The following is a 14,930-nucleotide window of genomic DNA, read 5'->3' as shown; positions in this document are numbered from 1 at the left end:
TTAAATGTTTATATTATACAAGGGAGAGTTATGGGGAAGTCTGTGCATTTGGCTACATTAACTTAAGTATGTTTATAGCAAGGCTTTGGCAGCAGCATAGTTAGTTATGACAATGCTTTTAGCCAAAGTATCGATACAAAAAAATCTCAAACTCATACATTGATTTCAGTTGAGCAAGGTGGCAAAAATCTGGTTGTGGATAGAGTTATTATTAAACAACATATTTAAAGAATTCTATTCAGGCTCTTTTGAATATTAAATAACAAATTTGCCTTTGTTTTGTAATTCGTTATAAACTGTCTTGGGTTATCTTCTAAAAAACTTGGGTAAGCATGATAGTAATAGATCTAACTCTAAGGTCACATCCTGTTACAAATACCTACATTGGAAAGCTAGATATGAGGAGAACAAATATCTGTCTGGAAAAATGGATAACTTGTGCTCCCACTGATTTGATGCCAGTTCTGCAATTAACAGTTAAGACTGGGCTTAGGTCTGGCATCAAATTATATTCTCAAGTAGGCAGCTGTTTCAAGAAAAGAACCAAAACCATAATGAGAAAAAAATCAACATAGCCTGCCAGCTGGCCTATCTTTCACAGAATTATGAAGTGTCCAGCAGAACAAATGAATGGAATAATTTCTGAAAGCTGATAATTAAGTTTCAACAATATTGCTACTTTCTCTCTTAAATGTCTGTAAAAATTTCCCACAGGTGAATGATTACCTGTTTTACTCTGATTATGCCTTCTAAACAGGCAAAACACCACAACAGCAGTTCTTTTCCTCACAAGCAAGACATCATTTTTCAGCAGAGACTGTTGAAAGTTTCCATTTAAAGTATACATTGAAAACATTTCAGTGAAGTAGATGTTTAGCTCCTTTAATAGGCAAAACTATTATCAACATATTCTGATAGACATTGCTTTTAATGGTAACAATATATTATCTCAAGGCGGTCTTAAAGTTTAATGAATTTATGTAAAAAGAAAAAAGTTTATGGTCCCAGCAGCGTTATAGTATGTGATGTAACATATTTCTTATCTCTTAAACGTGCCTAGAAAACACATCATCCTGTATTTAAAATTGCACCTGCCAAACTACTGAATTCAATAAGCAGTTTGAAACCGCAGAGAGAACAACTGCAACATAGGGAAACAGAGTAAAATGGTTTTGCATTTGAAATACTTGTAGATTGTATAACAAGTTGTCATGTTAATCCAGTGCCATGAAACTTGAAGGAATCCCACTGTGCCTTCAAAAAACCCCAGCATCTTATATAACCTCATTTTCATTATAATTAAAATAATCTTACTACTTTCTTTTACCCTTCAGCAGAACCACTGTTTCAAAATGATCAGCTTCACACCTCTTCTTCCTGGTTTAATTTTACATTTGAACTTCAGACATACTTAGAGAACTACATGGATGCAAGGTATTAATGTTTTTCCATTTAGTAAATACTTTAAGCCCCACCTCTCCAAAGTGTTGCTATCAGTGCCCCATTTTCAGAGCATGTGACCATTTGTGAGTGAAAATAAAATAATTTATTGCATAATATAAAATTTCCAAGTCTTACGTAAGGCCCTGTTGAAGAAATATGTCTTGATTCTCTTAAGGCTTTCACTCTGACAGCTGGCTCAGATATGAGCTCAGTGAAAGGCAGTAACTTTTTTTCTCCTCCTCCAGTACCCTGTTTGCTATCCTTATTTGGAAGGATTTAATAACAGCCATTCTTCCATAGCATGACCTCCAAAAAGTCATGATCCAGGTGTCACCTGTCTTGAACTGTATTTGGTCTGGCACACGTTGCACTCCTCCCATCTCTGAGGTCCAAATCAGAATTTGTTATACCAGTCTTGGTGATTTCTGCAGGCAGTGGTTGACTTGACCTTTTAATCCAGCTAGCTTTTTTTACTAGAGGACTAAAATCATGGGCTGTAGGAAGGCTTGACTTCAGTCAATGGGTTATGAGGAATTAATATGAATCATTGCCATTCCAAATTACCACTGCTCTGATGCCTGTAACAAACTGCAAAAAAAAAAAAAGTCACAACAGCAGCCTATTTACCTTAGAAGGATAGTCTGGGCAGTGGCTGCCTTGTCCCAGAGGACTAATTTGGTCACTGGAAGTACAGTCACTACAACTTGTGCTGCCCTCTCTCCAAGGCAAAGGCAAGTGTCCAACAATGCCCGAGCACGCCCAGTCACTGTGGGATAAGAGGTAATTGTTTCATAATCCATTCGGGACAACATTTGCTGTGAGCGAAGGACATCGAGGATATGGTTGAGGCGTCCTTCTGTCATGCAGCTCAGTATGGTCTGTCTCTGGCAGGCTAGTATTTGGCAGCAGTTTCCTTTGCAGCTAGGATCTTGAGTGAAAAGGAAACAAAATGAGATGCACTAAGTGCTCTTTTCTTCCAGAAGTTGTTAGCAAATGATAGCATTAACACCAGAAATACAAACTCAATAGAGGAAAGGAGTAGGAAAAGTTAGTTTATTTGTATTCTTTGTTCAAAACTAGTCCAATGTATTTTCATCTTTCATTCAAAACTCTTGAATATCAGATTACAGAAGATAAGTGTTTCTAAAGATTAAGTGCTCAGATTGTGTAAGGGGAGGAGATTTTCAGGTCTTGTGCTATTCATCTAGCATCTGTTTCAAACTTTATGCAAAGCAGCTTGGCTTGACATAGATGAGAAAACTCTGTCCTGTAGAAAGTGGAAGCACAGATGATAGGTAGTTCACGGTAGTAGGACTTTGCAACACGTAGCGTGAAACTGGGAACTTGAATATACGTCAAAGCTGAACTAGTAATGAAAGTAATATGCTTGGCAAAATGGTCAAGAGCTTTGGGCTCTGTGTCTTTTCACAAACTGATTAGAATACTTAGTACTGATATTAGGGGTTTTAGTGTACAGTAAATACCATACACCAAGAGAAAATTAATAACCAAAAGCCATTGTTGCTTTGGAGAACATGCCTCTGTCATTCTGATTCCTGATTGTTGCCAGTAGAGTTCTGCAAAGAACTTTTCCTGCCTGAACCAGTCTGTTGTTTTATCCAGAAATTACATCATCACTCAGAAGTAAATTGAAGAAGGATGGCCAGCTAGGTGCGAGAACTATCATAGGCCAGCTTGCAAAAAGTTAGCAACAAAAGCTCACAAAGCTTCACCTATAAGCAGAGGCAGGCTTCACAAATCAGAAACTGGCCTTTTCTGCCTCTGTTCACTAGGAAAAACTGAGACCGCGTAAGCAATGAAATGAATGATCCCTCCTTCTCCTAGTCACTTGTTTCTGTAGTCAGTAGCTACTTTTGTAGAGGTATAGAATACACAGCTTAAAATCACAAAAAAGGATTTTCCAGACTTAAATAACTAGTGTATTTCACATTCAATGTGTGCTATAATTTTTGTATTTTTAGTATGGTCTTCTCAGAACTGTTCTCAGCCTGAATATGACCCCGGAAAAGGACAAGCCAATATTCTCAGTGGCCAATGCCTGAACTTCCGAGAACATAGGAGCACACAAATAGACTCACGAGACATTTGTATCAAGTTTGGACCAGTTATTACATTAAATACCTGAAAATGTGCACAAAAGTTAGAGAGATCTGTGTCCTCCAAACTTTAAACAATTTAATCACTAAGATCTGGCCAAGGAGAATATTGCCACCTCAAACTAGAAATGGTGTCTTACCTGTCACTGCTCGTTCAAGATGCCTAGGTTGTGGTCTGTGCTTAAGAGCCAGTGGTGGGTCATTATGCTGTCTGCTGTCTTTACCTGTGGTTGAACCAGATAAAGGAATCATGCAAAAGGAATTTGGTTTTCTGCTGTCAGAGCCTGGGTGATCTGGAAAAAGTTTAAGATGAGTAAGATCAGACCCTTGAATTGAACAACAGAACATTACACATGTCAGCCACTGCAGAAGACTGGAACTGAAGACTAACCTGAGAGCGCTTACTTATTACTAGCTGTTCTTTGGGCCCTTGTTAATACATCATTATTCCTAGGAAGATTTTGGCATATATTACTACACAAATCTGACTTTTTCAAACTGTCTGTAGGAATTTGTTTCTGAAGTTACAGAACATTCTATTCTGCCCGTAAGTCTGATGGCTGTTGATCAGAACTAAAATGCTTGGAAATGCAGATGTTGCTATAAGTGAATTGATTTCCTGTGGCTCAACTTTTGTATCCAAAGGCATGAGGAGTACAAAAAAAGCTTTTAAGGAAACATAAGTCTTTTTGACACAAATTTAAACACTTTGATAGGATAAATCCACAATGGAAAAGTAAAGAAAGTTATTTATATAGGAAATGGTGATTACCAGGAATCATTCACGTGTTCCTGGCAGCACAGTCTTTTTAAAACATACGTCTTTTTCTTATGAGAAATTACAAAAAAGCAGTTATTCCTGGTGGCACAAGGCAGTGTGGTTCCCAGGAGGAACTTGTTCTATCGAAAGCAACAGGCAATATTTGATGTGCAAGGGAAAGGCAGCTGTACATTACAGGTCAGGGTTCTAAACAAAATTTAGCAAAAAAGGCTTTTTGATCTATACACTTTATCAAAAGGTATTGTGGCATCTCTGGTTTTCTGCAGTGAACTTGTGCTTCAGATGATACCACTAGAGGGCACAGCTGTACTCTGAGAAGGGACAGTTTTACAAGGAAAATAACATTTGTATATGGAAAACGTGGTAATATTTATCCTTTTCTTAGAATATCTGGAGCTGAGTATGTTTCAAGGTAGAGACCTTTCTTTGTTGTTGCGTTCTGTGGCATAGTATTTGCCAGACCCGTCTCAAGAATATTTTCTCTTCCTGCATTTTTTGCACTGCTATCAAGTAGAATAGTTGACAAGCTTTGCACTACAAAAGGAATTTTCTTGCTGATTAAGTGGTTGGTTTTTTGTGGACAGATGACCTGAAAAAGATCAAAATAGAGAAGAATTATCTTCTTGGAATCTTTTGTTCCAAACCCTCTTCTAAGAAGTTTTCTCTTGGAATAAGGCAGTCATATCACAGGGCAGGGCAGGTATGCAGCTGTTGAGCATACAGACATACTGAATTCAACTTTAGGTAGTTACCCTGAGTCACCATGGCAGCACAGATCCATAGGCTAACTGTCCTAGAGTTTACTGCAGTCCCAGATTGCGTCTGCAGCCTGTGCTGCCAGCAGCCATGGTGTCACTAGAACTTGAGCTGTTCAAAGCTAGCTCTGATCCAGGCATGTGAGCTTCAGTTCTGTCTCTGTATCTTTCAGTATTGGCAGGCTTGCCACAAGTGCCAAAATCACTTTGAAAATGGGAGTTAACTGTATTTTGGAGTTATCACAAAGCAGCTGGTGTTGCTCTAAGAAAACTGGTTGAAAATGCTAGAATTCAGCCTAGGAGTTTTTCCAGCCATCATTTTGAACACAGTACGAGGAAGGCTAGACTTTTGCAATTTCATTAGGACCTCTTCAAGAAGCAGAGGTTCAAAGCAACTCTTAAACAGAGGAGGTTGTTTTTGCAAGAGCAACATCAGAGTCAGCTGCTTGTAAGAAGGTAAAACAGTGTTTTTTGTTGGTTAACCGGATGGACTTATCCTGGTTACGGACAAAAAGGGTTAGGGATATTTTGCCCCACAGTGTTTGTATTATACATTGTTAGGGCTGGCAGGAAAAACAGGCAGCTTATGAAGTACTCGTGTAAGACTCTCGTGCCATCTACTCACCTCTGAATTGCATGTGCCCATCTGCAATGTGTGTATTTCTGAACCTTTGCATGCATTAAGTGCCATCTCCTGGAAGAAATAGCACAGTAACTCCAGTAAGTATACATACAGTTTGTTCAATTCACAGTAGTCAGGAGCAAGAATTTATACTGACAATATATATTATACTTTAAGATACACTGATACATAGTAAGAGTGAATTCCACAGAGCAGTTTTGCATTTTAACAGATGTAAGTGGGCATAGAGTCTGACGCAACTCTACCCTGTTACTGTTTCTGCTGTTTCAAATTTATTTTAAAACCCAGGTTTGAATCATGCAGGGAAAGGTGAAAATAGCCCCATATCGAGAGAGAGAGAGAGAGAGAGATTGGACTAGCTATAACATGTTTTCCTTTAAGTATCCAAGCAGCAGGGCTGTCCTGTATTTAGTATGCCAAACTGTCTGCAATAAGGATGTGTCAATACTTGTAACTTTTTTTTCCATTTTGTACATCTACAGCAGATTTCTTAAACTGTTTTTCAGTTTACATGCTTCAACACTTATGAATTAATCAATTTTCAAGAATCTCCAGTAGCATTTTCACAGTCATTTTGGACATATTATTGGTTCAGTTGTTTGAACAATAAATAGTGCTCCTTGCTAATTTAGCAAATAGAAAAAGAAAACCTTTTTCAAGGGACATTGAAGCATCAGATTATGGAATACTTGGCAGTACAATCCTAAATAAACTTCAACAGTAGTAAAAAGGACTTGGACTATAACTATGCCACCTATTAAAACATTGATCAAGTCTGTTCTATAATCCCAGGATGTGATTGCAACATGTAGAAATAATCCAGCATGCGTTAACATGAACAACTAGCATAAGCACAGCAATGAAACCGACAACACAGCATGGGTTGTGTAAATCCAGATGGAGTCAGAATACTTGTTCAAGGGCTGAAGCATGTGTCACTAGTTTCCTCACTGTGACTAAGTTACTAGAAAGGATATAGCTATATTTGTGGCAGTCAGATTTGTGCCGGATTTCCCATGGCAATGTAGACGTATATGGAGTTAGCTGTATCCCTTCATTGTTGGCCATTCCCCATCCATTCCTGTGGTATCAGAGAACCCTCTTAGACCCTAGGACAAGTAGTGTCTTCTGCCTGAAGCACGTCAATTAAGAAGCAGTGAAGTGTACAGAAAAGTGCTGATGCTAGTATTGCTACAACAGGTACAAACGCTGTCCAGGTTTTGGACTAAATTTCTTCCAACCAATATGTACAACAAAAATTGTCCTTGGTTCTAGCCCTAATCTGATCTGCTTGAGGCTGATATTTGTTCTCGCTCACATGGGTTTACCAGTCTGGTTACAGCTGGTGACTGGAAAGAAGCTGCCGTATTTTTATAATTGCAGGTAGCAATTGACACAGTGTCTAGAGAACCTCACAATATTTATTTTCGGCAATTCCTGAATGAACCTGAAGTGCTAAAGGGTACTCTCCAGCTCTCTGGCATGTCCCATAAAACAATGAAGACAAAGCCTTTCCTGGTTTTGGACCACAAAGATTGCTATTGAAAGAATCAAGTAATGTCTTTGTAGGAGAACAAAACTTAAATTTTGCACTAACCTTTGCATCCATCAGATTGTAGATTGCAGTGGAAATTGCCTCCTTATTTATACTTGTCAAAATTCCATTTAGAAGGTCTACACATTCTGCAGGGGTAATAAAGCCTTTAAAATACCACATTATGTATGAAAGTGCATATATATTTAAGCATCAGCATATTGCTACTAAGTTTATTACTATGGTGAGTTGCTGGATGAACTAGATGAAATTGGTTAATACAACTTTGACCTCATACCTCCTCTTGGTTTCCTTTTTGAACTGATTTTAAGGAATGGTTACAGTCATATAAAAATCACATTTTCTTAAATGTTAATACAGATGTAGTGAGTTTACTTGCAAAAGGTTTACACATGACTGTATAAATCTGTCACAATAAAGCTAGATGCAAACTGTTTCCTTAGCACTTCAGCTTTGAAATTTGCTCAGAAGTCCTCAAATATCACAGTTTTGACTTTTCTTGGCTATCTTTTTAGAAAGTGATGGTAAACATAACAATTCCACTAAAGTAAACAATGATAGCACACTTGAAAGGGAACTGGTTATGTATTGGAATCAAGAATGCTGAAGACAGGTTGATCATTGTTAAACTACTATATATAGGTGATAATATCCCTTCCTTTATTTTTACTCATTTTTACTTTGCACTAAACACAATTTTGGAGATAAGTAAGCCATTTCTGGTAGGAATCTTTGGTTAGAAAAAACACCTACAGTACTCTGATGATCTAAAGACTACTTCCACTTCATTTTTTATGTCATTGATTTAGAGTGCTAGAGCAATGTTCCCAGCAAAACTATCTCCATTACAAATCTTGCAAAGAAAGCAAATCCTGAATGTTACCTGGAGTACATGGTCTATAATCTGGTTCCTGATGCCAGCACAGAGTGATAAGGTGCAACAGTCTATTCCTCTCAGGCAAATTGCTTGGTATAAACTTTTCTGAAATGCCAGGCCGCAAACTGCTGCAGATTCCTGTCAAAACTTCCAGCAGGGTTGTTTGACCTGCAATATAGAAGAAAACATCACTGCAAAAAACATTAAAGACCTCAGAACTCTCTTAAAATGATATTCAGCATAAGTTACTTTGTGTATTTTAAAACAAAGATTGCTTTTTTAAAAGTAAAAAATATATTAACACTCTTGTAAATAGATATGCTAACCTTTAACAATAACTACAGGTACTTATTGCAACAGGACATTTCAGGATAAAGAACTCTGTCCAAGTAATAAGTCACAAATGGATATGTAAATATGCATTGTAAACTACATGCACAGATACCTCAGGAATACATGTAATTATTAGGGGCATATTCTAAGCACATAGTTTTATATAAAGCCTTTATTTAAAGCCTGCATTATAAGAATATAACTCCTATTATACACCCCCCCCCCCCCCCACTTTGGGCAGCCACGAGATGGCAGCCATAAGCTGTATGAACGTTAAGATACTACTCTATGCAGTATTTCTAAAAGGTCCTCAGCCTGTAAAATACAGGAGTCCTTCAATCAGTTTTGTCATGCAGAATGCAGCCCATAGCAAAGAAACCTTTCGCTGATCTCTCCGTGAAACAGGGATCATTCCTAGACTGTGACAATTATTATGCAATGCTTTGCAAACTCAGTTCTTTAAAACTGGTCACACTTTCATCTAAGAAAGTAAGATTCCCTGCTTGCTTAAGAGGATTCAGCATGAACTGGCATTTCTTGATCAGGATTTGAAACTCATGGCAACTTTAAAAATGAGCATTCTGGTAATCTAGTTAGCTGCTTGTCACTAAAATATTCCCTGATTTTAAAGTGACAACTGTCAAATATAAAGTGGTATTCTTCCTCACTAAAGATAAGTGGAAAACCCAACTCAGTAACAGAGTGCTTCAGCAAACACAGAGAGATGATACAAGTGGGGTATGAAGCTATGCCTTTCCCCTTCAGAAAGATCAGCTTCTTCGGAAACACTGAGGGTTTTTTGAGGGATTCTAATTTTTACATCCCATGTGATTTGTGCTGTAACATTAATAGAAGGCAGAGGGACATCTGAAAAGACAGAGCTGTTGGTATCATAATTTCCCTGCAATAAGGGAATTTGTGGGAGAGATTAGGGCAACACAAATTCTGACATGAACAACAGAGATAAATACCTTCAAAAGGTTTCTGTCTGCTTAGGCTTTCCCAACACAGCATTCCAAAACTGAAAAAAACAGAACAGCGAAAGACCATTTATTAGTTTGCAATCTGTATCTATGTTCTCATTTCCAAGAGAAATTTCACGGGTTTAAGAGAAGGGAGTTTTTCAAGACAAAATCTGTCCAAGTCTTTCCTAATTTGACAAGATCCTTTTTCCTGCATTACGAAGTTTCAGTTTTCAGCTGAACTGTTCTTATAATAAATCAGTTAGAATTAAATTTTTAATTTTTTTTTTTTTAAAACATAGGATCAATTAGAATTACATTTCACATTACTGCCTTATCTCCATTTGCTCCTGTGAATTTCGAAATCTTCTGTTGTGCTTTCTCTATCATTTTTGTTTTGTTTTCAAGTAATTTAACTAGCAACTGAAAGAGCTGGACTTTCAGCAGGTACTGACAAGCACATTAGTTAACCTACCAAAAACTTGATTCTGACCCACTCTATGTCTGTTTTCTTTGGCAAATTTTGATGGGGCTCCAAATACCTTTTTCCTTTTCTAACATCTTAGGAAGTATTCCAGTGATACCATAGATCTACATATGTAGCCCACAACTCAGATCATATAAAATACAGTTGTTTGATAAAAATCTCAATCTGCAAAATCAGAGGCAGAAGCAAGGAGGCTGCTGGAAGAGAGAAAGCAGGCTATGGATGAGTCAGAAGCAAAGCAATCAAAAGGGGAAGAAGCAGTTCTAGGATAAACATACCTGCTTACTCATATAGCTTGCTGCAGTGCTGAATTACAATGTTTAAAAACATCCCCTCTTCTGTCTTATTTCCACATAAAACCTGAAGGTGCTTTTACTTAAATATCCTCGAGGAAAGTATTAATGTAACGTGGGCATACATGTAACTTACATGTACTTAATATTTCACATATGACACATACTTTTGTTTTCTCTGTTGCACCACTGTCTCAACATACACCTATCTCATGCACTGAGTCACATCTGAGCATCTAAAATTATACAAGAATGACACATTGGAAAATGAATTATGCTACCTGAAAATAAGCCTCCACTCTTCCTGCGCAAAAATCTTGTGTTTATGAACAACATCAGATTAGTCACATCATTTATAGGTCTCCTCAAGTGTATGCATTGTTTGACTCATCTTAGAGCCTACCTCTGTGACAAAAAAGCAGGAGTTTGAATTAGTTGCTTCTATAAAAGCTCTGAAAACAGAAGAGTGGTCATGCTTAGAAGTTATTTATAATGTTAGTCCACAGGCTCTGTATGCCAGTTGTAAAGACCTATGTCCATACAGACAAAAGTTGCAATTCGAGCATGTAATATATACAAAAGGAACACATGGAAATAGGTTATCTTCCTCCTTTGGATAAATGACTTCGTTAAAAAGTATGAATGCTTGAGCGGCTCAGTAGGTTATTCCAGCAGAGATTCCATAGGACCTTAATGGGACACTATTGAGAGAAAGGTCTTATTTTTACCTGGGCCTCATTTAGGCATGAAATGTTCTTCCTGAAACTAAAGCCAACAACAGTTCATGCTTAGAAACTATGTGAAGTAGTTATTAGGTTTCTAAATGTATATGAAAGTTTTGACAGCTACGTTACCCTTTTAAAACATTTGGGTCCATTATATAAATATTTATATGATGAACTTTGAGAACAGTTCTTAACCTTGGTATATTATTCACCAAATATAGGGAATTTCAAATTTAATTTACTGCTGTAATTGGCCTCAGGGAATACTATCCTACTGCATTGTGTAGATCTGGCATTTTTACTGTAGTGTCTTTGAAAATAAGTATTTCAGCAGCATTGTAGAATGTAACAAGGACTAGGTATGACCTGCCCTTAGAAATTCCATTCACCTGTAAATATCACCTTCCTGGGAAGGAAGGCCTCCTTCAAGTATTTCAGGAGGGAGATACACTAAATACTGGCAGTTTCTCCGATTGCAGTTCTGCAGGTCTGACCTCAGTTGCTGACTCCTCCAGTTGATTAGACCATAATCCGATATCTACAGAGATGGGACAAAAAATAAATTTGAGTAACAATACCTCAAGTCTTGGTATTAAATGTTGACTATTAGGATAAATATATGCAACAATAGGACAATCACTGTATTTTACATTAATAGGCTAAAAGTAGAAGCTCCTACCTTGGCTCTGTACTGCGTATCCAAAAGCACATTGGAAGGTTTCAGGCTGCAGTGGCAGAAAGCTGGTTTGAGGCTGTGAAGGTGATGCAGCCCTTCAGCCACATCTGACAGGATCCTTATGAGTAAGGGAAATGGAAGTTCTGGGTACAGCTGACGCTAAGTAACACAAAATACAGGTGTTGGTAGTGTGAAATTGTTACAATTCACATTTTCATTTGACAATAAACAGAAGTACAATATAGAAGCTAAAGAACAGGTTGACTGTGACTACTGTCCATAATTTACATGGTGATTGTTCTCTGTTGGCTGACCTTGTAATTATTTTTGTCACATAAAAGATGACTTCTTTTATGTACCTCATGGATGAGCGAGTGGAGGGATCCATTGTTCATCCATTCAGTCACTATACCCACAAGTCCATGGTACTGGTAAATCCCAAGAGAAGGCAGGAGACGTTCAGACTCATAGCGTCTGACACTTGCTATATCCTGAAGTAGCAACTTCCACTCCCTGTTAAAAAACAAAAAAGCATTAGAGGCAGGTTAGACTGAAGGGAATTTCAGCTGGAGATGAGATAGTGTAGGATATGGAAATGAGAGATAATCATATGATTGAACACAAGCTAATATAATTCTACCAATAAAACCAGTATTATATCATCTTTCCAAACAATTCTAAGAAAATGAAGCAATCCCTTGTGTAGTGTATTTTTCTAATATAACATGAAAGACCTCTGGATGCTTTACTATGAATGTAAGAGCACAGTTTAAAGCAAGATTGAAGTGCAAAGGCAGGAGAAAGCTGAGTTATATGAAATGCTAGAGTAAGAAAAATCAATTTTTTTCCCCTTAGTGTCCCCAAGAACTTGTGTTATATCCTTCTGCTATTAGCGAGATCCACATTTACAGGGAAATTATTATCTTCCATGCTTATCTAATGGGACCATATTATAGAAATGAGATATGATACAGCATGTCAGAGTATTATAGAAAAGTGAGGCCAAATTCAGATTTGATGTAAACAGTACAACTCTAGTGACTTTGCCAAATTTAATTCAAACTCAACTGTGGTTGGACTGTAGACCTGAATTCAAACAGTTTATTTACAGCAAAGCTTTGATCATCATCAGAAGAATACAGTTTTGTTATCTAAACTTCAGACAGTTACTTCTTCATGCACAGGAAACACTGAACTATCAATTAAATTGTGCTTTTTTGTGGAAGCAACTGAACTTCTGCTACATGTTCAATTTTTGTTAATTGCATGTTTTATTTTAAAGATCTGATTATCTCTACTCTATGGTACTTGTGAGCTGAAAATTCATTAAAATTAATTCAAGATTCAGTTGATTTCAACAGACCTGGAACTCAGTCTCATTATTCTAACCAGCTCTTATATGAGACTTCAGTTTCAGTTTCTCATATTTACTGTGTTGATTCACAAGCCTGTAAACTAATTACGGGAAGTAATTCACAGCCCCACCTGTTTTAACACTTATTTCCACAAATCTAAATATTTATCCTCAGCACACAGTTAAACATTTTGCAGCTGGAGTAAAACACAGTTTATTCTCCCAGCTTTCCTAAACACTGTGTAGTGTAAACAAGAGATCAGAATGGTAGAAAGAGAGACACGAACAAAACAGTGGCTTTAGTTTTAGGGAAAAAAGTGTGAGTGAAAAGATGTCAAATCAGGGTAGCATGTTAAATTCAAAGCAAAGTAAAATGTTGATTTCTGTAACTTTAACTGTTTTGTTTTGGGGTTGGTTTGTTTGATTTAAAGAAAATGTGGATAGGGGATGGAGGAAGCTTTCTTCTTTAAACAAGCTACCAAACAAATAACATTTGTTCAGATTACAGAATTGCTGGACTTCTATTGTCCAAAAAACAAGCAATCCTCCTCCCCAACCACAAAAAAACCCCACCAAACCTTACAATTCTTAACTGTTCTCAAATTCTGGCAGCATGTGGTTTTTGAAGTATCACTGAAAATTTAAACTGTCCATTTAAAAATATTTGTATGAAATACTGTTTTTTTCCTCCCCTGCCTTTATAATGGAACAAATACAACACTATGTATTCAAGTAGGACCCTTTTGTATTTACTTTTAACAAAAGCCGCTTGAATGGCAGCTTTCCCAGTTAACAGGACTAACTAGTCCGTGGATGCACATCAGGCACTCCTTTTGATAAACAGTCAGGTCAGTGCATTCCCTAAAATGCTTTGGTCTTGCTTCATCAAAAGTAGCTTGTGGTTACTCTTGGAAACTTTCTGTGGTTTTGTTGCACCCTGGAATTTTGTGGTCAGTAGGCTGACGCCTGTCAGTTACTGCTCATTTGTTTTTATAATTAGGACATGTACACATCTCACTGCCCTGTAACCATGACCATTATCCCTCCCTCCTCCTCTTTCTCTACACTGTCACCTGTACGTGCTGTTTTATGTTAAGTTCAACTGAGATCTCTTCAGGGACCTCCAGAAAGATGTAGTAACATAGCATGCTGAGTATTACTGATCAGGGGTTTGTAGACATTATTATAGTAGAGATAATTAATGACTTCAGGATTAAGCTCTACTTTTATAAAAATTTGTAAAAAACCATACAGCTTGTTTCTCAGTAGAACTTCCTCCTAGTTGCCTCTTGGCTAATCAGGATTTCTAGGAATGGAGATGTCTTTAGGAATCAGATGGTCCTGGGCATGCCATGATTCATTCTGGTGCCATCGCTGCAGGTCTGTGCTGCCCACCGGCTCAGTTAGTTGGCCAAATGAGACACGTACCTCCCTGTAGTGTCCTGGCTGGTCAGCAGCTTCACAGAGATGTGAGTGTTCCAAGAAATATGAAAGGCTTTGAGTGCAAAGCCTGAGCCTGTCCTGGTCAAGGTAAAGCTATCCACATCTTCCTGGGCTACTACAGGTAATGATTTGGCCATTTCTTGGTGGCTGGCTTGGGGAAAAAATGGCAGAAAAGAAAACAAGTTTTAAGAACTACTTTATGTCACTACTACCAAAGCACAGCGAAGCTGCACCACCCCTTACTTCCCAGGTAACTATTACCCTAATCCAACAGGCTTCCTTTTACCACTGTGTCAGACTTTCCTTATAAAACCAGGAAAAACACATTAATTGCAAAGGAGTGTCTGGACCATAACTTGCCATCTGAGACTGCAAGGTGCTAATTAATTGCTCATTATTATTTCCACCTGATGACTTTGAAATGTTGGGCCAGTATTTATAATATAGAGTGTGATTTTAAAGTGATGCTGAACTATGTAGACAACA

General features: G+C 37.6%; 1 protein-coding gene across 1 annotated transcript; it reads right to left on the bottom strand.

Annotated features, from left to right (window-relative positions):
- Window positions 1–2,066: 2,066 nt before the first annotated feature.
- Window positions 2,067–14,581, bottom strand: LOC104842357 (receptor-interacting serine/threonine-protein kinase 2-like). The gene is made up of 11 exons (XM_010584650.1): window positions 14,430–14,581; window positions 12,007–12,160; window positions 11,651–11,806; window positions 11,361–11,509; window positions 9,476–9,525; window positions 8,178–8,339; window positions 7,337–7,422; window positions 5,722–5,790; window positions 4,762–4,930; window positions 3,701–3,853; window positions 2,067–2,371 (listed from the first exon to the last, which is right to left on the bottom strand). Exons 1-11 carry the CDS (start codon window positions 14,579–14,581, stop codon window positions 2,067–2,069), a joined length of 1,605 nt encoding a protein of 534 aa, XP_010582952.1.
- Window positions 14,582–14,930: the final 349 nt, after the last annotated feature.

Source organism: Haliaeetus leucocephalus, unplaced genomic scaffold, assembly GCF_000737465.1.
Source record: "Haliaeetus leucocephalus isolate CR32 unplaced genomic scaffold, Haliaeetus_leucocephalus-4.0 Scaffold92, whole genome shotgun sequence".
NCBI lineage: Eukaryota > Metazoa > Chordata > Aves > Accipitriformes > Accipitridae > Haliaeetus > Haliaeetus leucocephalus.
The sequence above is the reverse complement of the archived record's forward strand: the minus strand, read 5'-3'. Positions and strand labels throughout refer to the sequence as shown.